At 36.0% G+C, this 23,159-nt stretch overlaps 1 protein-coding gene across 1 annotated transcript; it reads right to left on the bottom strand.

Annotated features, from left to right (window-relative positions):
* Positions 1-5,742: 5,742 nt before the first annotated feature.
* LOC132055551 (peroxisome biogenesis protein 3-2-like) lies at positions 5,743-14,525 on the bottom strand. Its single transcript, XM_059447432.1, has 7 exons — positions 14,317-14,525; positions 13,319-13,480; positions 13,004-13,203; positions 12,789-12,919; positions 8,535-8,662; positions 6,713-6,940; positions 5,743-6,247 (listed from the first exon to the last, which is right to left on the bottom strand). Exons 1-7 carry the CDS (start codon positions 14,319-14,321, stop codon positions 5,992-5,994), a joined length of 1,110 nt encoding a protein of 369 aa, XP_059303415.1. The 5' UTR covers positions 14,322-14,525; the 3' UTR covers positions 5,743-5,991.
* Positions 14,526-23,159: the final 8,634 nt, after the last annotated feature.

Genomic DNA, 23,159 nt, shown 5'->3' with positions numbered 1-23,159 from the left:
TGCAATTCTGATATTACCACTTCAATGCGGAATAACATAATACATTATCAAATGACCAAGATACCATTTTTAAGGGATACAATTTTCAGAGATCGTCACTTCTTCTTCCATTTGAAACAACTTCAGCGGTCATTCCTATTCCACTTAGACACTTTTTGTACTATTATTAGAGCAAAACCAACACCAAAGGGTACGCGAACCTTATCAGACACATCCAACCGACCCAAAAGCCAATTTTTAATGGGTCAAAACTCCACGAATTTACAAATTAGTGAATTTACAATTAAAATAAGTTGGCATAATTTAATTGAGTTAGGCACAATTTAAATGAAATACACAATTTAATTGATTAATCTACGTGAGATTTATGTTTGGTTTTGCTACGATAACCGGTGCAAAAAGTATCTAAGTGGAATAGGAATGGCCCACCCGAGTTGCTAATGGAACAGCGCCACTATTTGTGAAAGAAATGGACGAAGGGTGTCATTTTAATACTTTAGCGTCTTCTAAAGGATGTTTTTTTTTGGCCAAACTTCTAAAATTAACTTATTTTGAAAAGTATTTTTAGAAAAAGTATTTTTGATGAGAAACAGTTTATGTTTGGCCAATTAACTTAAAAAGCACTTTTGAGCAGCAAAATATTTGACCAAGCTTTTAAACTCGCTTTTAAGTATATTTTTTTTCAAAAGTGCTTTTGGGGAAAAAATATTTTCTTAGCTTTTGAAAAACATCTTCTTCTACTCCCCAAGACTTTATTTTTTTAAATAATTTTTTAAATAAACACTTTTTTAAAATAAAATAAAATAAACACTTTTGGCCTCTCAAAAGCTTGGCCAAACTGGCTAGTAAAACATTTAAGGTTAAAATTGAAAATAAAGGTTTGTACCAACTTATCTAGTGCAAAATCAAGTGCTGATTTATATATATCCTGTATATCCTATTTTTAATCCAATAAACCGAAATAAAAATATATTCTCTAAATAACTTTGTTATTATCTAAGTAATCTATTATAAAATTTAGTCATTCTAATCCCGACATAACTTATACACATGACAAGCTCAACCCTCAAACAAGTGAAGCACTTTGTTTAGGCCGAGCAAATTTTTAGGCCTTAATAGTTATTGTTTATATATAAATTTTAATTTTTTATTTATAATATTAATAGTTAATGAATTTATTTCTCTCTCATCCGTTAGTATAAACTAATTACTTCTTGACAGATTCTACTTTTCCACTACTGAGATAATCTATCACCTCTACCTAATTATTTTTTTCTATTCATTTAATCAATTTATTAGCATATCTAACATATAAGCCAACCTCCTCTGGTTTATAATTGATCTATCTTCATAAGGTTAGGCAATGTCCAATAATTTTGAATTAACTATCAAATTGCTAAAATACGAACATTATTTGTCATTTTGAGCTTGCACTTATTTTGTTTTAATTCTGTTATATGCCTCAAACACATATATGTGTGTTTGAGGCATATAACAGAATTAAAACAAAATAAGCCCCTAAATTTTGAATCCAAACAAAAGTAGCTTTACAATTGATCACAAAAGAAACTAGGACATCACATTTTGCCTCCTCAAATACCACAAATCCCTTTCACAAAGAACTTCCATCAAACAGCCGGAGACTTCTCTTTAGAAGGTTCTTGTGTTCTAATTAAAAACTGCAACATTTTCTGCTTCCACGACTTCAAAACAACATCCTTGAACGTTTCTTCAGGTTTGCAGGTTTAGCAACTTTAGCTTCATTCAGGAATCTTTTCCAATCCGTAGGGTATTCGTAAACAATTATATCCTCTAGGTAAATGACTTCGAATACATACAACTTCTGATTCTACCCTACTCGAGATTTTTTTAATGTCCGTTATATTCTCCGAATATTCTTTTTTCTCTTCCCCAAAATATGTTACTTCAGTTTCAGAAAACAATATGGTTATTAAAACGATCAAGAATTATCATATGAAGACATTGGATAAACTTTAATAGATGGGCAAAAAGTCTTAGTTTTCACCACATATCTCGATTCAAGGTATGGATAAATTTAACGTTTCATCTGCTTAGACGTCAGAAATTAGAGCGTCAATGTCAAGATCCTCTTGAATATGTTGACTGTTTTATCTCTTAAAAGAAGTAAAAACATATCAGATATGTTAGAGCAGAAGGCGTCTTTACTATTTTAATTGATTTTGTAATGATATTGTTCTTTAATATTGTAGGGGATGAGTACTCCTAAGACATAAAATTTAAATGTGGAGTGCCTCCTACCCACTTTTCAGGAGACAAAAAAAGTTACAATATTTTTCATAAAATACTCGTAATTGATCCTACTCACTCATTAGAGATTAGCTCCCAAGATGAAATATTATATGGAGCATAACTTAGCTCCTTAATTCATTTTTTTTTTATATTTAAAGCATGTTAAAGAATATTTTGACATCCTCTAATAAATTTTTCACGCGTAGGAGTATTAAAAATTGACTTATAAATAGAAACTAAACTATCTCCAATTCTCCACAAGAATGATAATTTTAAGTAATTACATTTGTTATAATAATAATAATAATAATAATAATAATAATAATAATAAGGATATAAACTGGGTATGATAATTTTTTATGATTAATTTCATTTGATACCCGCCGCACATCGCGCGTGTACGAAAACTAATTTCAGCTAAAACGAAAATAAAAGAAGTAGGAAGTAAGAACGTTTGATCTACTTATTAATCCTTATAAACAAAATGAGAAACTACATCTAACCTTGAAAAAGTGAGGCATGTCGGGTCATCAACTTCTTCCACTAGAATCATGGCGAGAATTATATAGCCCATTCCATTTAGCTTTAGATCAATTTATTAGTGTGGTTTTTATACAAAATCAAGAGAAGATATGGATATTTAATTGAATCAATGTCTGGAATCGAATTCGTGCACTAAATTTATAGTATTATTTTGTACTATTATAATTTCTTTGTAGTTTTTTTGGTACAATAATATGTTTGAAGTTTTATAGTTATGTAAGTGAATAAAATTGGTGGCCATTGTTATCCTTAAAAGTAGTAAAAGAATGCAATGACAATTTAACAGACTTTGGTTGATGGTAAAGTTACTTGAAACAAAATTAATTGTGTATAAATCACTTCCCCCAAATGAAAGTATTGATAAGCTGAATACGGCTTCTATTCTAGAAGTATCCGATGCAAACCAATATAATTACACCTCTTAGTAGTTATACATTGCTTGTTTAATTAATTATACATGACGAATTTCTTGGCAACAATTCGTCTAAGATTTTTGAATAATAAAACTAAAATAAATTTCACTTACCCTCTGCATTCATTATTCGTCTTAGATTTTGAATAATAAAACTAAACAATAAATTTCACTTTAATAACATTTGTATTGTTTGTTTTGATAAACGGAAAAATAAGTTTATATATATTAATAAAACTCAGAATAAAATAGAACTTAAAAAATAAGTTAGAACTTATAAGTGTCCTGGTGTATTTTACAGAATTAGGGGGTGGTGAGGGGTAGTGGTTGGTGGTTGGGGTGGTGGGGGTTCCCAGGCACACAGCCAATTAAGTCAAATTTTGCTGCTATCTTTTTTTTTACAACACCATACCACATAATTTTAAGAACAACGAAAACAAACATATAGAGAACCATACATTAATGAACCACGGGAAACCACCATCCAAACAGGGGGTTAAGCTTTTGTGATAAACGGAAAAGTGAATAAGATGTTAGAACTTATAAGTGTCCTGGTGTATTTTACAGAATACAAAATTCCCAGGCACACAGCCAATTAAGTCAAATTTTGCTGCTATCTTTTACTCCTTCGGTCTCAAAATATTTGTCATTTTAAAAAATCAAGATAAAATTAAGTAATTTTTTCCCATTTTACCCTTTGCATTGATTACAATACTTAAGAGGGTGTACACCATTGATGGAGTTGGCACGAATTATATAATAAATAATTATTGAGGAGAGATAACATGATGCAATATTTTAAGAGGGTAACTTTGTCAAAATATTACCCTTATTAATGCTTTTTTAAGAACTTGTAAATGAAAAGCACGAAAACTGTCTTGAGACGGAGGGAGTAATATTTTATAGCCTTGTAGGTGAGGACCATGAAGGCACTGACATTCATCGTTAATTGGCATTCGCTTAGTCTTTAATAAGCAAAATGGGTTGCTTTAAAGAAGGCTGCTAGGTATCTAATACCTTGTCCCAAAGCATAAAGATTCGAAATAATCTTAGGAAAGTAAATTCTACATCATTAAGTTCGCCGTCAGTACTGTTCTTGATATAAATACAAGGAGACATTTTATTAATTAAAGAGTACAAAGAGCGTACGCACACTTACTGATATATGAAGTGAAGACACGGAAGGTACCCCTCAAAATCATGCAAGAATTATGAAACATGTGAAAGCACTGCTTCTTACTTTTTTCTCTTAAAAAGTCCGTGTTTAGTCAAACAATACCACATAATTTGAGACAGGAGGAGACTATATATAGAATAGGCTCCTCCGACATGCTACATCACAAAGCAGAGGAGAGAAGGAAACTGTTCTGTCCAAGCCAAGGTGGGTTATTGGGACTGATCTTTGCTGCTGAAATCATTGGCTCATGAGCATGTCATTAGATGAATAAGATCCTGGGACATGTTTTTGCTCCAATGATGCAGGAGCTGAGCTCGGTTTTTCGCCGCCTTTTCTTGGACTGAAGGGTTCCCTTCTCTGTCTCTCTAGCATAGTAAAGAATAAATATCACCATCGACTGATCATGTATGAATAGGGGTGTCTAATGGACATATTGGAACAAACAGTATGTACTTATTGCTTAACATGTTCATTCATTCATCCGATGAATGGTCGATCAATTCATCAGAAGGTGTACTTCTACAAAATGTTGGAAACAACATTTACCAATAATAGGGTCCATCTGGTTGAGGATATCAAGGTATAATATCTTTAGTGAATTTTCACTCTCCTTCCTGTAAATCAAAACTTCACTTTCTTGTTATCTTTACTCTCCAAAACTATTTCACATGTATGCGATACTAAGGCAATTTGCCATATATTCGATCTTCTGGCAATTTGCTATATATGCAATCTTCTTTTTCATTGAAATTTTCCATGAACACTCTCGGTTGCATTAACACTTTCACGTCATCAATAAGCTAATGACTCTTAGCACAGCCAATGAAGTGAGAGGAAAACCACGAGGTCTTTGGTTCGAAATCCCAAGAGGGGCAAAAAACACAAGGTGATTTCTTTTCATATGCCTAAGTCTTGATAGGTAAAGTTACCAATACATGTGTTAGTGAAAGGTAGCAGGTGCCCAACTTGATGAAATAGCCAAGGTGTTCATGCTAGCCCAAGAACCACCATCATCAAAAAATCAAAGGCAGATGACTTTCATTCCACCAGCTTAGCAACCACAAACTTGAGCAGGAAATTCACAAGTTCTTTTTATCCTTTTCTTCTGTATTATTATGTTCATGCTTCATGCCAGCTTCTATACAATGTAGATATCAATCTTTATCCTGTACGCATCAATCATTTGAGTTCCAATATCCTCGAAACTATATAAAATTACTAAATTCCAACAACAGAATGTTTCAAGAACTTTCAAGCATGGAAAGAAAAGCTTAAGTCAATACACATATGAACAATCAAATCACGCAAAAGAATTCAGCTAAGCTAGGAAAAAACAAAGTTGCACCTTTAAAAGCAGCTTTAAACCATTAATTCAGCTGATGAAATAATCAGGCTGCATAATAAATTACTCCATACTTAGCAGCTACTGTGAGTACTCACAAAGAATGTAACTTCACCAGAAAATCTTCAGTTTTTTTATTTTTGACCAAATTTTAACCCTTAAAGAAACTAACAAAAAGCTATATGTAATCTTTTACATCCATGCCTACACTGAAGCTACACAAGAATACAACATCATGTTCGTACACTATGAAGCTGGTGTGCTTGCATATAACAAGGTGAAGAACATTTCTACTTCTGGCATGTTTTGGACAATTTGGATGTATCTGTCCCTATTGGGTTCTTCAAGCAGGATGTGACTCATCTGAGCAAGCCGTGGTAGAAGTTTAGCTAATGGAATGCCTAATTTTAAATTGGTTTCTCCACAGAGGCCCCTTATGTCATCCATCATCACATCCACCGCTGTTTTAAGTGACATGTCCAGAATATTTTTAAATTCAGAGCTGCCAAACAAAAGGATAAGTAATCAACTAACAGATTTGCCAAAGACAAATAATATGAGAAACAAATACTTGAAATTTGTCAATACTGAATGCTGTCACGCATCAATCCAGAGATAAGGAATGAAGACATTTTGCTTTATCTGCTGCATTACGTTCTAATCCTTACAAGGAAACTCATTTTTTTTTCCTTTTTATTCTTTATTCCTTTATTTTGTTTGGGTGGTGGGTCGGGAGTTCAGTCCCTTTGTTACTAGTGCTTAAAGCAGCATGAAAAGATGGAAATATCTCCATTACGTGCTCCAGAGCAACAAAAGATGTCAAAACTCGGGTCTTGAGCATGACACTGAGAAAATATTTCCCTAGCGCCTAAACCTTTATAATTTTTTGTATCAACAATATAGTGATGAACTTGGTACCGAGCTGAACACTGTCTTGCAACACGATGGGTAAAGCAAACAGGAGTACCTTGACAGAACGGCCCGTGCCTCCAGCATAAGTTGTTCAAATTTGGATGCAGGAGAAGGTTCCGTACTGCTACCGCAAGAGGTAGCAGCAGAGTTATATAAATTAGAGAGCTCTGGCATCAAAAAGCCCAGCCACTGATGAGGACTTCCCATGCTCAAGAAGGTGTCCAATATCTGCAGAATGGTATCATGAAGTACAGTTCTGTTGAAGAAATCCTTCAGCTGTTTTCTGCAAACCAAAAGTTCAGAAATTTTTCAAAGACACATTTTGGCAAGAAATAGCTAATTTCAAATACAACTTTTGTAATATTACACAACCATGCAATGCTATGGTTTAAGAAGGGTCTGCCTTTCATCCACTAAAATGTTTAACTCCAGAAGGACAATGTACTTCCCACACATCGTGCCCTTTAAGCATGTGATTTTGTACCAAGTGCACGATTTAGAGACATTTTTTACAAGCTCCCACTAGGAATTGTCCTACATTATCTCCATTCTATCACCTAGGATTGCATGGGTATGGTTTCTTTGTCCCAAGGACTTTATATGCAGGTTAAAGGGGATGATGTGGCACTTCTCGTTGCCCATTGGATTAGGAGGTTGGAAGTGGATAATAACATTTTAATAACTCAAAAAGTCTCCTTACTCAATAGTTACTGCTCTTATGTTTATCGTCTTCCAACTAAATATCCTTTATAGGCAACAATTTTTTTTTATTTTTTATTTTTAAAAAGAGCGGTGAATCAAACTTCTACTGTCTCGCATGGTAAAAATACAAAACGAAACATAATGCAAAAGAATAAACACAAGTAATTTCATCTACCGTTTGCACATAGAGACACAGGAGTAAGCAGAACCTGGTGTACTAATCAGATGCTGACCATTGATCCGTTATCCAGTATGTGGTTCCCAGATCGTAAAATTGAGATTATTTGGATCTTTCATCACTCTCTCTCGAAGTGTTTTTTTTGTGTGTGCACATATTGATTAAAATTTAAAAAAGAACTGGTTTGTAGTTTGACGGAAAGTCTATGCATTTAACAACATGGATTTGATTCTTCAAACTCTCATAAGCATTGTTCTGGAGTTGAGCTTTTTCGTTCCAAAGTTATTTTTCTACCTTTTGACTCTCTTTCGCTTCCCTTTTTTCCACAAACCCCAATACTATCCTCTCTCCCTTGACATTTCTGTTTTTCGCTTTCTCTCTTATCTTATCATCACTGCCAGACTACAATAGTTACACATCAATGCTGCAGCAGTTCAATCTATATCTCCACTTTGATACCCTCAAGGTTATCTCATTCCAGGATCTATTCAGAACTGAACATCACTGCAATATGTTGAGCATTTATTTTTTCCAACCTCTTGCATCATGCACATTTTGATTTTATCCTCACTAGAAACCAAATATCATGATATTAATAAGATCTAGTGCCAAGAGGATTATCCACAAGATAGGAGCCTTAAAGTATGGCTACAAAGTGATGGCAAAAGGAAAAGGTTGTGGATCGAAGAAAGCGTCCTATGGCTACAACATCTTGAGACTTTAATGCGTAAGTTTTCATTATATAGATATCCCTGATTAGCAGTTTCATTGCTACTGAAGATTGAAAATTATCTCTTTTGGCATAAATGGGAAAAAAGAAGAATAAAATTAAGGAACCTAACCATCGATTATAAGTCCATCACTCAGTTCGAAGAACTAAATACCAAATTTATGTGGTTATAAAACTGAAAATAAAAATGGAATCAAACTGAGCAACACACTAAACTCTAGATGCACATTTGAACTTCCAAGTGGTAAAATGAAGTAAGGAGCCTACCCTTTTAGAACCTCAGATGTTGCAGCTTCAAAAGTTGAAATCAAGGTAGGCAGGCCAACATTGGTAAGATAGTCTGCACTGGCTAGAAACTGCTGCTCGTCATCTCTGTCAATTAGATCAGCTTCATCCTTGGAAAAAAAAAAAAAAAAAAACTTCGAATGAGCAAAAGAACTGTTGGCTAAAAGACTAGTATCAGTTTCAGTTCCAATAAGCGAAAAAAGTGTAGGCTAACTACCACCAAGGCACCAACTGGATCAACATTAACATAGAGTAAGCAAAGAATTGCATGAGCACCTAAAAAATAGGCTTTGATAAAACAAGCCACTCTTACTTCCCCTTTTCCATTGTAATAAAGGGTTGAACTTCTTCCATTTTGATTTTTATGGTTGCTCTAGAGCCCGACTGTTCTAATTGTTTTTTAATAACCTACACCAAAGAGGAGTATAGCTTGTGGGAACTAGCAATTTTAGATGTTGACATTTTTTTAGAAGTAACCTTTTTTTTTTAAATCAAGTAAAAGTATTTTCATTCATAGACATTGCCACAACGGCCGTATACAAAGGGTATACCAAAAGATCACGAATCTACAAACTATGATTCTCTACAAACTCCACCCAACCCTCTATACAACTAGGAACTTTCTGTTTACACCAAAAGTAAATAAGAGAGCAGGACTACTCCTCAACTGAGAAAAACTCGACTCTACTCCTTTAAAAGCTCTCCTATTTCTCTCACTCCATACTACCCACATCAACACAAGCGGTACCACATTCCAAGCCCTTCGTTTTCTCCTCCTCTGGCTCTTCCAACTGAGCATCAAATCTTTCACAGTTTTTGGCATTACCCAAAGTCTGTGAAACCACCTAAACATATCCCTCCATAATCTCATGGGAACCCCGCAATGTAGAAGAAGGTGATCCACGTCCTCGCCCGTCTCCTTGCACATGTAACACCAACTGACGCATTATAAGCACATTATAGAATGAAGTTTATCTAGATAAATATGACTGGTAGATAAACATTTGTGTACAGAAGGCTCTCTGCAAAATTTCTACTATCTAGTATCTACTATCAAGGAGGAAACAAAAGAAATCTTGTAGTCTAAAGATGGGAAATCCAGAGGTAATCGACAAGAGTAGCAAAGGGTCCACAAGTAGAGACTCCATTCTCCCTATTTCACACCCTCCTCTGCAAAGCTAGCATCTCCCTCTCCTAAGCTTGCAAAAAATATCATACTATTTCTTATAGGAATGGAACATTCTGTGCTTCGTAATATGATGAAGAAATACTATGTTCATACATTTTCTTAATATTTTACTCTTATGCTTGCTATTTTATCTTCTTCTTGAGATAGTTGTTTCCTTGTTGCTATTAAAGTTATTGTTATAATTGTCTAGTTTTCTCCTCAACTATAAGATATATAAGAGTGTTAGTGCTATCTCAGTACGTGATATCTAATTGACAGGCTTCAGGAATGGTGGAGTCCTGATGCAATCAAATAGGGGTCGACAATGTTCCTCACTTATCCTAAAATTCTTATAGGAATGGAACATTCTGTGCTTCGTAATATGATGAAGAAATACTATGTTCATACTTTTTCTTAATATTTTACTCTTATGCTTGCTATTTTATCTTCTTCTTGAGATAGTTGTTTCCTTGTTGCTATTAAAGTTATTGTTATAATTGTCGCCAGTTTTCTCCTCAACTATAAGATATATAAGAGTGTTAGTGCTATCTCAGTACGTGATATCTAATTGACAGGCTTCAGGAATGGTGGAGTCCTCATGCAATCAAATAAGGGTCGACAATGTTCCTCACTTATCCTAAAATAAAAAAGGCCTCCTTTCTTTTTCCTCTTTGAATAGCTTAACTTGGACACATGTGACTTCTAAAAAAGCAGGGAAAGCAGCAAGCAGAACAGGTCAAAGAGGGAGTTAGAGACGTAGTCCTTCTGAGTATGCCGGAAGGGCGGGCTCTGTTATTCCCACGACTTCGTTGACCAGATAAGAAGTTAGTGTCAATGAGATTCAGTCTGCTGCTTCTATATCAGTTCCCTGCTATTGACAGGTTAGTCTTTTCCATCATCCTTGAAGCTTAAAGCTTGAATCTTTTATGTCAGTTTCTATATCCCTTTCTTGCTTTTGCCATTGGGCATAGCTTAGTTGCTTACAGCTTGAACTCTTTCTGTCAATTTTTTATGTCCTTCCCTTGATTTAACAATTTTCCGCAGCTTCATTGCCTAGAACTGATAGCACCAATATTAAAGTATGGCATCATTGATGACATCCAACTTTCTGGGCTTGACATTTATTCATATATAAGGCTAAGCTCTGGCTCCATCAAAGCTAGTGAGGAGTAAGCCAGCGGGAACTAATCTCTTCTTCTCGGTGAAAGCTAAAGGCTTTAGTGTAACGGAGTGTGGTGTGAGCTCTCTTTACTTTGTAGATGTGCTCTTGGGAAGAGAAGTCATAATTCTTGATGTAGATCGATCAATCCCGTCTTGTTCAAGTGATCGTCCCAGTTGAGCGAGATTGGAGACTGTCTTAATGATTGTTTGTAATAAGCCTGTCATTTAATGTACCTATGTGGCTATGTATGTAGTGTTCATTTTTTAACCTTTACCCCAACCCCTCCCCCTGGCCACTTCATTCTATTTCTTTTGCAATCTTGGTTCCACTTCATTCTATTTCTTTTGCAATCTTGGTTAAGTGCATTAAGATATCTGCAATCACAAGCCTTCCCATTCATGGGATGAAATTGCTTCCTTATACAAATAGGTGCCAGTGGATACCAATGTCGTCTACTCAAAAGAAAAAATACCCCATTCTGCCTTCCTAATGAACAAACAATGAAGATTAAGACGAGGTAACTGACAAGGGTTCCTGCCTTCTTTTGTTATTGGCTAAATACTTGATCGTCCAACTTCTAAGACAATAGTATGGGAGTTCCTTTATCATGATTGCCCAAGGTCAAGTTTCCTCTCTTACTGCCCTGCTTCTCTTCTTGTTGTACCATTCTTTTCCTACTGTCTGCTTACTTTTCTGAGGCATGTAAAATGATGAGAAGTTTAAGGGCATGTCTAGCCTATTGTAATTACAGGTACACGCCTATTTTATGACATTTGGATCAGATGCTCTTCCCAAGAACGAAGAAACAATGGTTAACATTCTAGATGATCTACTTCGAAAGATACCAATTTGGGCCTGTCAGCTGAAACAATTGTTTCTAAGTAGTCAATTTTTTATTTTTATTGTTTTTAAAACCGTGGTGTCTGGGTCAGCTTGCACACACCTCAACTAATTCCACGGCATACCTGCCACCTCCCACTAGTAACAAGTACCAGGTAACTCTGTCCACCAAGGCTAGGACAAAAATGGGAAGAAATCACCTAGTGTTTTTGTCCCTGCTGGATTTGAACCTGAGACCTCATGGTTCTCAACCCACTTCATTGACCACTAAGCCACAACCTTGGTGCGTTTCTAAGTAGTCCATTGAAGAAGCAAATCCATTTCAGCACCCCAAAATGGATGAATTCCTATTGTTTTGGTGTAAAACGCCTTATACGATATTTTTATGATGACACTTATTAGAATAAACTAGCAAGTTGAGCCTTATAACCCTCACTGATTTTCCTGCCAGGTTGACCCAATGTATTCTAGATACCCATCAACCATTGAATGGCATTCTCATTCCGTTTTGCCATCTCATTCAGCTCTCTCTATAAGCAATAACCATTCTAATTTTGTCTAATATACTCATATTAACAAATGTATTTGTATGACATTTATCAAAGGATATGTTGTATGATGATGATATTGTATGGGCTTAAATGAAGAGATGGAGATTCATACAGCCGAAACCAAGTTGTTTGGGACCGAGGCGTAGTTGTTGTTATTGTTGTTTTATCAAAGGATATGTTGGGCCTTACATTCACTCTCATACAATATTGCTGGGCTCAGAACCATTTAATAGAACTTATTTTAACTTTACTATGCATCTTCTTATATTCATTTAAGAAAAGCTCCGGGAGAAACATTATCAACAGGGACAGTGAATTCATCTTATTGACCACCTGACTAATTCATTGTCCTAGACACACAGAATATGCAATATACAACCACGAAGCTGTGGAGAATGATAACCATTAAGAGGCAAGACTTCTAACTTTAAGACATTCTAGATACAACGATCATCGATCAATATAACCGCAAGATAGAATCATAGTCATATCAAGGAAAAAGAAGCAGTTCTTACAAGTTGAATAGAGCTTCCGAGGCCACGCGCAGTATCAATATAAAGATGTCTCCCTAATATGTTGACTTGAACTCTAATATATAAGCTTAGCATTGTGGTCGCCCAAAGAGACAACACCATTCTGGTAAAAGCTGGATGAACACAAAATAGAACATCATAAGCTAACAGCAGTACATAAAATTTAATGCAAAGTATATATGTGCACATGTCCATACTTAAAATTTTGAGTCTGTCCCATAGTTCGAGCTTCTCTGCAGCAGTTAGAGAATTTGGCTGGTCTTTCCCTTTCATCAAACTCTCCGTCAAGTGCGCGAGGTCCAATTGTTCTTCTATTCGACTACTTAAATATCGAATTACATGAGGCAATGTCGTTGAATCAGCTATTGTCTGAATTTTCTCGAAATGTTCCTTGATCCTACGGATGAGACAAATAACTCTAAGCATAATATCGTGCACCAAACATAATGAAAAGGAAAGAATATACCTTCCTTTTAAGGAAAATAAACGATTAAAAAAGAGAAAATCTTAACTGGGATCTAATGAGTTCCTCATTTCTCCTCTCATCCGCGAGTTCCCTCTCAAGATCAGAGAGTCGACGCTTGTGTCCGTCATACAGCTTGTACAAAAGGTACCCACTTCCAAGTACTCCAAATGTAACATATACCTTCCTTTTGTGCCTTCTCCAGAATTCCCTGACCCAATAAAAGCAGGGTCAAAAAGGCAAAACCCTGAAACACTAAGGGTTTGTTTGCTATGGAAGAAAATATTTTCTCAAAAATGTTCCTATGTGTGGTTGGTCAAAATGTTTTGGGAAACATCTTCTCTAGGAATACAAATTCCTTAAAAATGAGAAAAATGACTTCCCTAATGGAAGTAAGGAAAACAAGTGCCATAAGTGACTTCCAAGTTCATCGTCTCCTCCCAACTCCCCTCCCCGAACCGTCACTCCCCAACCCATTCCACCCCCTTTATGTTTTGCTAGATTACATATAAATGCTCTTGGGATAATTTTTTTTTTTTGCTTAATTACCAAACACTTCCTTGTGCCGAGGGGCTACTGGAAACAGCCTCTCTACCTCCCAAGGTAGGGTAAGGTCTGTGTACACAGACACTATGTATGTTGTTGTTGTTGTTGGTTTACCAAACACTAGAAAATAAGTAAAAAAGTCCACTTATTTTCCAAGAAAACATTTTCCTTCATACCAAACACACCCTAATACAACAGTTGCCTCTTCTAATCAATTGCCTACCCCTACAAACTCTCAACTCTTACATCTCATCTTGAACACCCAATTTGCAATAACAATACATTTCTTAAAAGCATCAGTTAAATGGACAAAAAGAAGAGGAAAAAAAAAAAAAAAGGAATCTTGAACTGCCACTAAGCATAATATATAGAATAAAACATAAATTAAGTATCACTGCACGTATAATTTCATACCCAAATTCATTTTTACTAGTAAAAAAGTTACATCATACCAAGAGAGTAAATGAAATTAGAGAAAGGGAGGGATAGAATTATACAAACCACATCCAAACAAAGTAGTAGTTGCTTAGGTTATCCCTTTGTTTATTTCACCGGTCGCCGGCCTTGATTTTGGCCGGAATTTATAATCTACGGTTTCTGGTTACAGTCCAAGAATGGGGTTGGAGTAGTGAGCTACTTCCGACTCTGAACCTTGGAATTGCCAAAAGAGTAGATGTGTTTGTTTATTTTAGAAAGATTCAAGAATATGATTGATATTAATTAATGGACTAGTACTATTATTTTATTCCACGAATTATAAAAATTACGTAGACTGTCCCTTAAGCTTCTGTAGATTCGACTTACCCCCGCGGAGGGGATGCGGGCACGTTAGCCAATAAGGCAATAACCATGAAAAAACTTTGGTTTCAAATTTTTTCAGTAGGCGTTTTGGACATGCATTTCATCTTATGATTTCAAATTATGGTTTGAAATTTCAAATCATCCAAAAAGGCATGATTTGGAGTTTAAACCACCAAACTTGATTCATAAATTTATATTTTGTAAAAAAAAGACCCATAAGTTGATAAATATTTTTAACAATTACTTCCACTAACTATTTACCCACCTTTATTTATGTCTACCATGTTAGAAGAATATATTAAAGAGTAGTTACGTTACTATTTATGTTAAATTTTCTTTTTTATTGAACTAGAGTTTGATCAATTGTATTTTTTAGAAAAACCTTTTAGTAGCATATTAATTTTGTTATGAATTATAACTTGCTCATTTGGTAAGATCGTATAAGAATTGAGAATATTTTGATAGTTTTTATGACTTGTGGGGTTTTTATGTCTATAAGAAAAAAATACAACTTAAGAAATTGAAATGCGTATCCAAACATGATTTTAAATCACATTTCATCCGTGGTTTAAACTATCTAAATGGCTAAGTAACATAACACTTAACAACATCATACCTATACCTATTGGAGTCATGAGGGTAGAGTGTTAAGTAACATAACACTCACCGAGCAAATATATTTTTACGTTATTAATGCAATTTAATTTATTATAGTAGGTTGATTACTATTTTAATCGGATAATTAATTAATTCTTATCATGAAATTTATTTGTAATTATCTTATTAATGACATAATTGTTTAAATATTCTTTACCATAGAATTTAAACTCATTTGGAAAATCTCATGTCAATAATTTTAAGGAGACAATAATTAGCATCGTACATCGCTAATAGTCAAAATACCCCCCAACGTTTGACCAAAATGCCAACTACACACCCTAACTGCGTTGGTCCTATTACCCCCCGGACACATTTTTTCGGTATTAAAATCGCCCCTTTTTGATAATTGCAATATATAACCCCAATTATTAACGATCTTGTCACAGTACGCCCACATGCCACATCTTTAATTTTCTCTCATTTTTTATTAATTTCCCCCCTTCCTCCATCCATCTACTCTTCTTCAAAAAAAAAAAAAAATCTCTCAATTTTCCATACTCCATTTTCAGTATGAGGATCCAAAAACTCATACCCAATTCTCCTTCATCTTCATCAACATCATCATCATCTTCATTAGGAGTTGGAAAAAAAAAATCACATCAACTTCCTCAAATTTGATCAAAAAAAAAAACCAAATGTGAAAGGAAGGTTCCTAACACCAAGTAGAACAAAGTTCATCCATTAATTTGATCAAACAATCAAGAATTTAAAGAAACCCACTTGGTGTTCTTCATAGCTTTCTCCAAATTCCTAGTAATGGAGTTTAATTTTCTCCCCAAATCAACTCAAAGAATTAGTGCTTAAACAACTCCAACCAAGCAACAAATAGCAACTCCAAACAAGCAACTTTCAATCAGATTTTCTTTAACAAGATTAGATTTTCAACTTTTTTTTCTCCGATTTTCGTTTTTTTTTTTTTTTTAATTTGATTTGGGAAAAAAACCCAAATGTGAAATGAAGCTTCCTAACACCAAGTAGAACAAAGTTTATCCATTAATTTGATCAAACAATCAAGAATTTAAAGAAACCCGCTTGGTGTTCTTCATAGCTTTCTCCAAATTCATAGCAATGGAGTTTAATTTTCTCCCCCAAATCAATTCAAAGAATTAGTGCTTAAACAACTCCAACCAAGCAACAAGTAGCAACTCCAAACAAGCAACTTTCAATCGATTTTCCTTAATAAGATTAGATTTTTAACTTTTTTTTCTTGATTTTTCGTTTTTTTTTTCTTGATTTTTTTTTTTTTTTTAATTTGATTTGGGAAAACAAAGATTATAAGAATAATCACTATCCTAACTCTAAATTTATAATGGGTATTATTTGGCAAAAAGAATGGAGATGGGTATTAAATAGGGTGAAGAAGAAGATGAAGTAGCCAAAAATGGAGGAATTTAAATTTATCTATGTGGCATCTATGTGGCATCTACGTGGCAGTCCATTTGGCGCTCCAAATGTAGCATCCCCTTTGGGAGGGTGCTACCTTCGAATCAAAGCTAATTTTACACTTACGACCTTTAGAGGAAGCTTATGCCAAAGGATACTCACGAATAGGTTTAACAGCGGAAAAAAAAAAGGGCCACGCGAAAAAGGGGAAAAAGTGCGGCATTCTTCTTTTTCATTACGCCTTCAAAAATTTCTTAGATAAAATGTAACCTCGGGGTATCATTTTAAAGTGGTAATTCCTTCTCAAATATTCAACTTATTTAAGAAACTTCGTTTTGAAATTTCGCTTCCAAATCCAAGACCATTGCGAGGCTCATAAGATACATAAAACTCAAACTAGTGATTATCGCAAAACTATTGTCTTTCTTTGTACATAATTTCAAGACAAAATATAGACCCAGTACATGGCATGACTTACGTTAAAAGCACACCCTAAAATGGCAAAACAAGTCACCAAGTTCATGTTGCAAAGATATGGTCTTGTTTTCCACAAGCCTTCAAAATTTCATACATAAGTGTCACACGTGTATCATGTACAAGTCCCCAAAATTTTACAAGAACCAGACGCAAATGCAAATGTGATCTTCACAAGGGCTCCCAAAAATCTACTCCAATCGGCCATCTTCACATCTCATCTTGCACCTTACCTACGATAGAAAACAACTATCGCTAAGCATAAAGCTTAGTGGTGTATGTACTTTGGGCTTGGAGCCATTAGATTCTCCAATTCCCTTATTCGTCGTAGGTAGCTCAATAAGATAACAATAAACCAAGCAAACAAGTGTATCAAAGTATCAAATACCAACCTTGAAGAGTTTCAAAATATCGATGCTAATATTCGTAGGCTTAAGTATCAAGAAAGCTTATAATTGAATTCAAGAGTAGTTGTCAAATAACCAATTTCGCCCAATGTGTACGTCATGCCATCCCACCAAGCACAATCAAAATCAAGATGGGCCGTAGCCCCAAATCAAGAAGGACCGAAGCCCATATCAAGAAGGGTCGTCGCCCAATAGTCGAAGAGAATCGAGAGCCGTATTGAAAGTGGCCTTCCACTCGTACTTGAGAATGGACGAAAATCCATCGTCAAGACGAAATGTAAATCCAAAGTCAAGATGGCCGAGATCCGAATTGAGGGGCATGCCAATATCGATGACAAAGTCACCGTAACAAGAAGGACAAAGTCCCAACAAGGGTGCAAAATGATCAAGCAATTCGTACAAGTGGGCGATTTAGCGGAAGTTTTGCAATGCTTGAAACAATAATCATACAGTGACATAAGATGAAAAGTAAGGAAACAACCCACCAAGGTACTTTAAAAATTCCAGAAAACAAAGGTATTTTAAGTTTGAGTTTATACACAAACCTTGGCGTTTTACCATACGACAAGTTCTACCATAACCCGAAGAGCTCACATCGCCTACGCCATAGACCAACCAGAGTCCACTTCGTCAAACAATTCCCCTTAGATTGTACAAGAGTATATATACCTTAAATATACAACCAAATGTCTACTTAAGTTCAAGAGTCTTGGCACATCAAAACTAAACATGAAATCAGTGAAAATCAGCCTAAGCGTCAAAACGAATTCCGACAGTTCTACTGTTTCTTGTCGCTCGGTTTCGAAGGGGTAAATGGCAAGAATAGACTTTGTGGCCTTAATTAAAGTTGTACATATATGTCTTAGGGTCTCAGGTAATTTCGAATCACCCCCATAGCAATTTTGTACAAAAAGATATGCTCAAAATACTAACAGCAGTGCATGTAGGAAGTCCAAAACAGAAAACTGGACAGCACCTCCCCTGTACTTCTTCGCCCCTTTTCGGGTGGATACAGGCAAAACTGGGTTTTAGACCCTGAATGAAAGTTCTAGGTCTATGAATTAGCTTTCTAAAACATCCAGAATCACTCAAAACGGAGGGTCTACACAAAGAGTTATGCTAAAAATACTAACAGCAGTCCAATTCAAAAACGGGTTTGTGACTTACCTTAATCGCGTGGAGTTGTTTGGGGCTCAACCAAGGAAATTCTTGAGGATTGATTTGGTGGATGAATGTTAGGATTGGAGGGAAGTTTTTGGTCTTCTTTTTCTAGAAAGGAACCGAAAATTATAGAGGTGGGGGAAATAAGAGACAAAGGGGTATTTATCTTACTTGATGAGAAGGAAAAAAAGTTAGTAAAATAATTGTATCTTCCATGAGAAGATTGAAGGAAAATAATAAAATAAACTAGAGTAAATTAAAAAGGTTGCCCACCTTTATAAATATTTAATCCATATGATAAATTTAATAAGATAATCATAATAGGAGTAGTTTAAATAACTACACCATAACACTTCAAACAAGTTTCAAACATCGTCAAGTTATATTCGGGAAGTGTGAAGTAAAACATACCCTTATTATCAAATAATGGTCAATCAAAAATTCAAAAGCTAGTTTTAAAAGAATTGGGGTGTCACAACTCTCCCCCCCCCTTAAGAAATTTCGCCCCCGAAATTTACCTTATACTATCCTCAAAACAATCATGCATGATATTGAATTCGCATATCCTCCTCTCGCTCCCGAGTAGCATCTTTGCCGAATGATTTCTCCAAAGAACTTTTACTAATGGAACTTTCATGTTTCTAAGCTCTTTTGTCTCACGCGCTAAGATTTGTATAGGTTCCTCTTCATATGTCAAGTCGAGGTGACCTCAATGGATTCCATAGAACAACATGAGATGGATCGAGCGATATCTTCGAAGCATAGAAACATGGAAGACATTATGGATTCTATCTAACTCCGGTGGAAGAGCTAATCTATATGCAATCGGGCCAACTCTCTCGGAAGCACTTCGTATGGTCCAATAAATCGAGGACTAAGTTTTCCTTTTTGGCCAAATCTCATAATCTTCTTCCATGGAGAAACCTTTAAAAATACTTTATCTCCCACTTGATACTCAATTTCACGCCTTTTAAGATCGATAAGACTTTTGTACGTACAAAACCTTTTAGACGATCCTTGATGACTTTTACCTTATCCTCGGTTTGTTGCACAATCTCGGGACCAGCAATTCCCGTTCACCAACTTCACCCAACAAAGGGAGTTCTACACTTTCTCCCATATAGGGCTTCGTAGGGAGGCATGCCAATACTTGATTGATAGCTATTATTGTAAGCGAACTCTATCAAAGCTAGGTGTTTGTCACTACCCTCAAATTCCATAATGCAAGCTCGAAGCATATCTTCCAAGATTTGAATCACCTAATTACTTTTGAGGATGGAAGGAAGTTAAGTTCAACCTTGTGCCCAAACTTCGCAACCTAGTCCCGAATATATAAACCTTGGGTCTCGGTGGATACAATAGAAACGGGGACACCGTATCAATCTCATTACGTACTTTTCAAGCGGGTAGTCCATTCGATGGCCAAAAATGGGCACTTTTGGTTAACCTATCAACTATAACCCAAATTGCATCATGATTTCTTTGAGTGCGTGGAAGCCCGAAAAACAAAGTCCATAGTTATTCTTTCCCATTTCCACAAGGGTCGACAAGTTGCAATTGGGACTTGATGCTCAGCCTTTATCCGTTGACAAACTAAGCATTTAGAAATAAATTCCGCAATGTCCTTCTTCATACCATTCCACCGCAGCAATATGAAGTATGTCTTTCATTTAAAATTTCTTTTCTCGTGGTCATCTTTAGGGACACATAACTTTGTTTTGATAAAGTAGAACACCATCCTCCCTTAATTTAAAATCGGGCTGCTTTCTCCGTGAACTTTGATCAATTTCTGAAACGCATCCACCTTCGTGTTTCTTTCACAAGTTTCAAAATCGGCTTGACTTGCAAACTAGCGACGATCAATTAAATGCAAGACAAGCCTTCGTGGCTCTTAATTCAAGAAACAAAGGCAAATGACTTAAAGACAAACTAGCAAGGGCCTTGCGACTTAGCATCTGCCACCATTGGCTTTACATGGATGATAGTCAATCAAATGGAGTCATAGTCTTTAATGAGTTCAAGCCATCTACGTTGTCTCAAATTCAACTCTTTTCGTGTACCCAAGTACTTCTTTTGATCGAGAATATGTGACACTTTTCGCCATATAAGTGATGCCTCCAAATTTTCAAAGCAAACACTATGGCAAAAGCTGAGTCATGGGTATAGTTCGATTAAATTTTGATTTTCGAGAGGCATACGCAACCACTTTCCCCTTCTGCATCGGACACAACCCAAACCATGATGAGAGGCATCGCTATATATCACATACTCTTCCTTCCCGCATCAATTGGTAGAGTAAGTATAGGAGCTTGTGTCAATAAGGATTTGAAAAGCGGCATTTGTCATCCCATGTACATCCTTCCTCAAAAAGTTTAGTCAAAGGAGAGGCTATAATGGAAAAGCTTTGACAAACCTTCTATAGTATCCCGCTAAACCCAAGAAACTCCTTACTTCGAGTTGGACTTTTAGGTGGTTTCCATTCAACAATAGCCTCGAATCTTACTAGGATCCACCTTCACACCCTGTTTGACACAATATGTCCTAGAAAAGCCACTTCACTAAGCCAAAATTCACATTTGGAAAGCTTAGCATAAAGCTTTTTCTCTTGCAAAATTTGCAAAACCATTCGGAGATTGATCTTCACTATTCTTGGAATATATTAAAATATCATCATAAAAACCACCACAAATTGATCAAGATAGGGCTTAAACACGCGGTTCATCGGATCCATGAATGCTCGCAGAGCATTCGTCAACCCGAATGACATTACCAAAAATTCATAATGGCCATATCGAGTCTAAAGGCAGTTTAGGGACATCTTGTTCCCTTACCCGCGGTTAGTAATACCCGGACCTCAAGTCAATTTTTGAGAACAAACTAGCACCCTTTAACCGGTCAAATAGGTCATCAATCCTAGGCGGTGATATCTATTCTTAATTGTCACCTTGTTTAGTTGCGGTAATCAATACAAAGCCTAAGAGTTCCATCTTTCTTTTCACAAATAGAACGAGAGCTCCCCGGGGAGAAACACTCGGGCGAATAAAACACTTCTCAAGAAGTTCTTGCAATTGATTTTTCAACTCCTTGAATTTCCGCTTGAGCCATTCGATAAGGCGTTATAGAAATAGGAGTAGTTCGGGGAAGAACCTCATAGAATTCAACCTCCTCTCCGGGGCAATCCAGAAGATTTTCGGGAAAGACATTAGGAAATTCACACACCAATCGGTATATCTTTAAGGCTTGGACTTTCCAAGTGGGTATCAAATATATGAAGCAAGGTAAGCTTCACAACCTTGTCTAATCATCTTCCTTGCCACAACCGCGGAGATAATATTAGATGTCAATGATCTTTCACCTCGAATAGTGATGTGTGAAAGCGAAGAGCTTTGAGCGGTCACCGTAATTACAATCAACTACCGTAAATAAAGCCAATCCATACCGATAATGACGTCATAGTCTTGGAAGGCATTTCAATCAAATCGGCGGGGAAGACTAGATTTTGAATCACGAGGACAACCTCGATAGATCCGATCACAAACAACTTGTTGACCCAAAGGACTTTGGACAAACACACCACAATCGAGTTTCTGATTTCACATTTTCGGGAAAAGCCAATGATGAGCAAACATAGGAATGTGTAGAACCGGGATCAAATAATGTAACAACACGTAGCCGAATAAGTGAAATTTACCAACAACCACGTCTACTCCATCTGGTCTTCCCTCTGCCTCGTAAATAAGCTCGTGCTGTAGCTCTTGACCCACTAGCTCGATTGGCTCCACTTTGTTGCTTGTGTGTTTCTAGATCTTGCACCTCTATTCCAGGGAGTGGTAATAGGTTTTTTGAACCGAGTGGCGAAAGAGGTGGGATTAGGATGAGGACAATCCTTCACTCTATGATTAAAGCTCCACAATTAAAAACAAGCACCAGGCTCTCCCAAAAAAGTGATTCTTCCCGCATTGTGCACAAGTGGGTATAGGAGTCACTTGGCCATGGCAGAGTCAAAAGACTTATCTTTGGGTTGACTTATGAGCGATACTAGCTTTGGAATTATCAAACCTTCCCTTTAGATGGACCTCCCCGAATGCCGTCGGCTTTTCGAGCTTGTTTTCATTTCTACTAGCTTGCTCCTTGTCGATCCTTTCCCAAGTAAGTAATTTACAAAAGTTTTCATGTTGTAGGACCGCCACCGATTTTCTAATGGAATTATTCAAAAGTCCTCGAATCGCTCGCACTTATCCTTTTCGTTATTAATAATACCACCAAGATAACGAGAAAGCCTCGAGAAACTTAATATTCGTTAATGTATACTCCCTTGCTCTAAATTTAAGAATTCCTTCTTCTTTGCATCATGATAAGCGGTGGAACATACTTCATATGAAACTCTTTCACAAAATCATTCCAAGTAAGAACGGAGGTTTTGCCTTGGCATTCGCACACTTACCCACCAACTTAGGC

Source organism: Lycium ferocissimum, chromosome 5 (genome assembly GCF_029784015.1).
Source record: "Lycium ferocissimum isolate CSIRO_LF1 chromosome 5, AGI_CSIRO_Lferr_CH_V1, whole genome shotgun sequence".
Taxonomy (NCBI): Eukaryota; Viridiplantae; Streptophyta; class Magnoliopsida; order Solanales; family Solanaceae; genus Lycium; species Lycium ferocissimum.
Note: the sequence above shows the minus strand (reverse complement) of the source record. Positions and strands in the feature narration are given on the sequence as shown.

What these genes read in the sequence shown, in the direction of transcription:
- LOC132055551 (XM_059447432.1), bottom strand. An exon ending in GAGGAACTCATTAGATCCCA is followed by an intron (nt 13,204 to 13,318) that starts GTTAAGATTTTC and finishes TCTCATCCGTAG; the next exon opens with GATCAAGGAACATTTCGAGA. An exon ending in TCGGAAGCTCTATTCAACTT is followed by an intron (nt 8,663 to 12,788) that starts GTAAGAACTGCT and finishes TTTTTTTCCAAG; the next exon opens with GATGAAGCTGATCTAATTGA.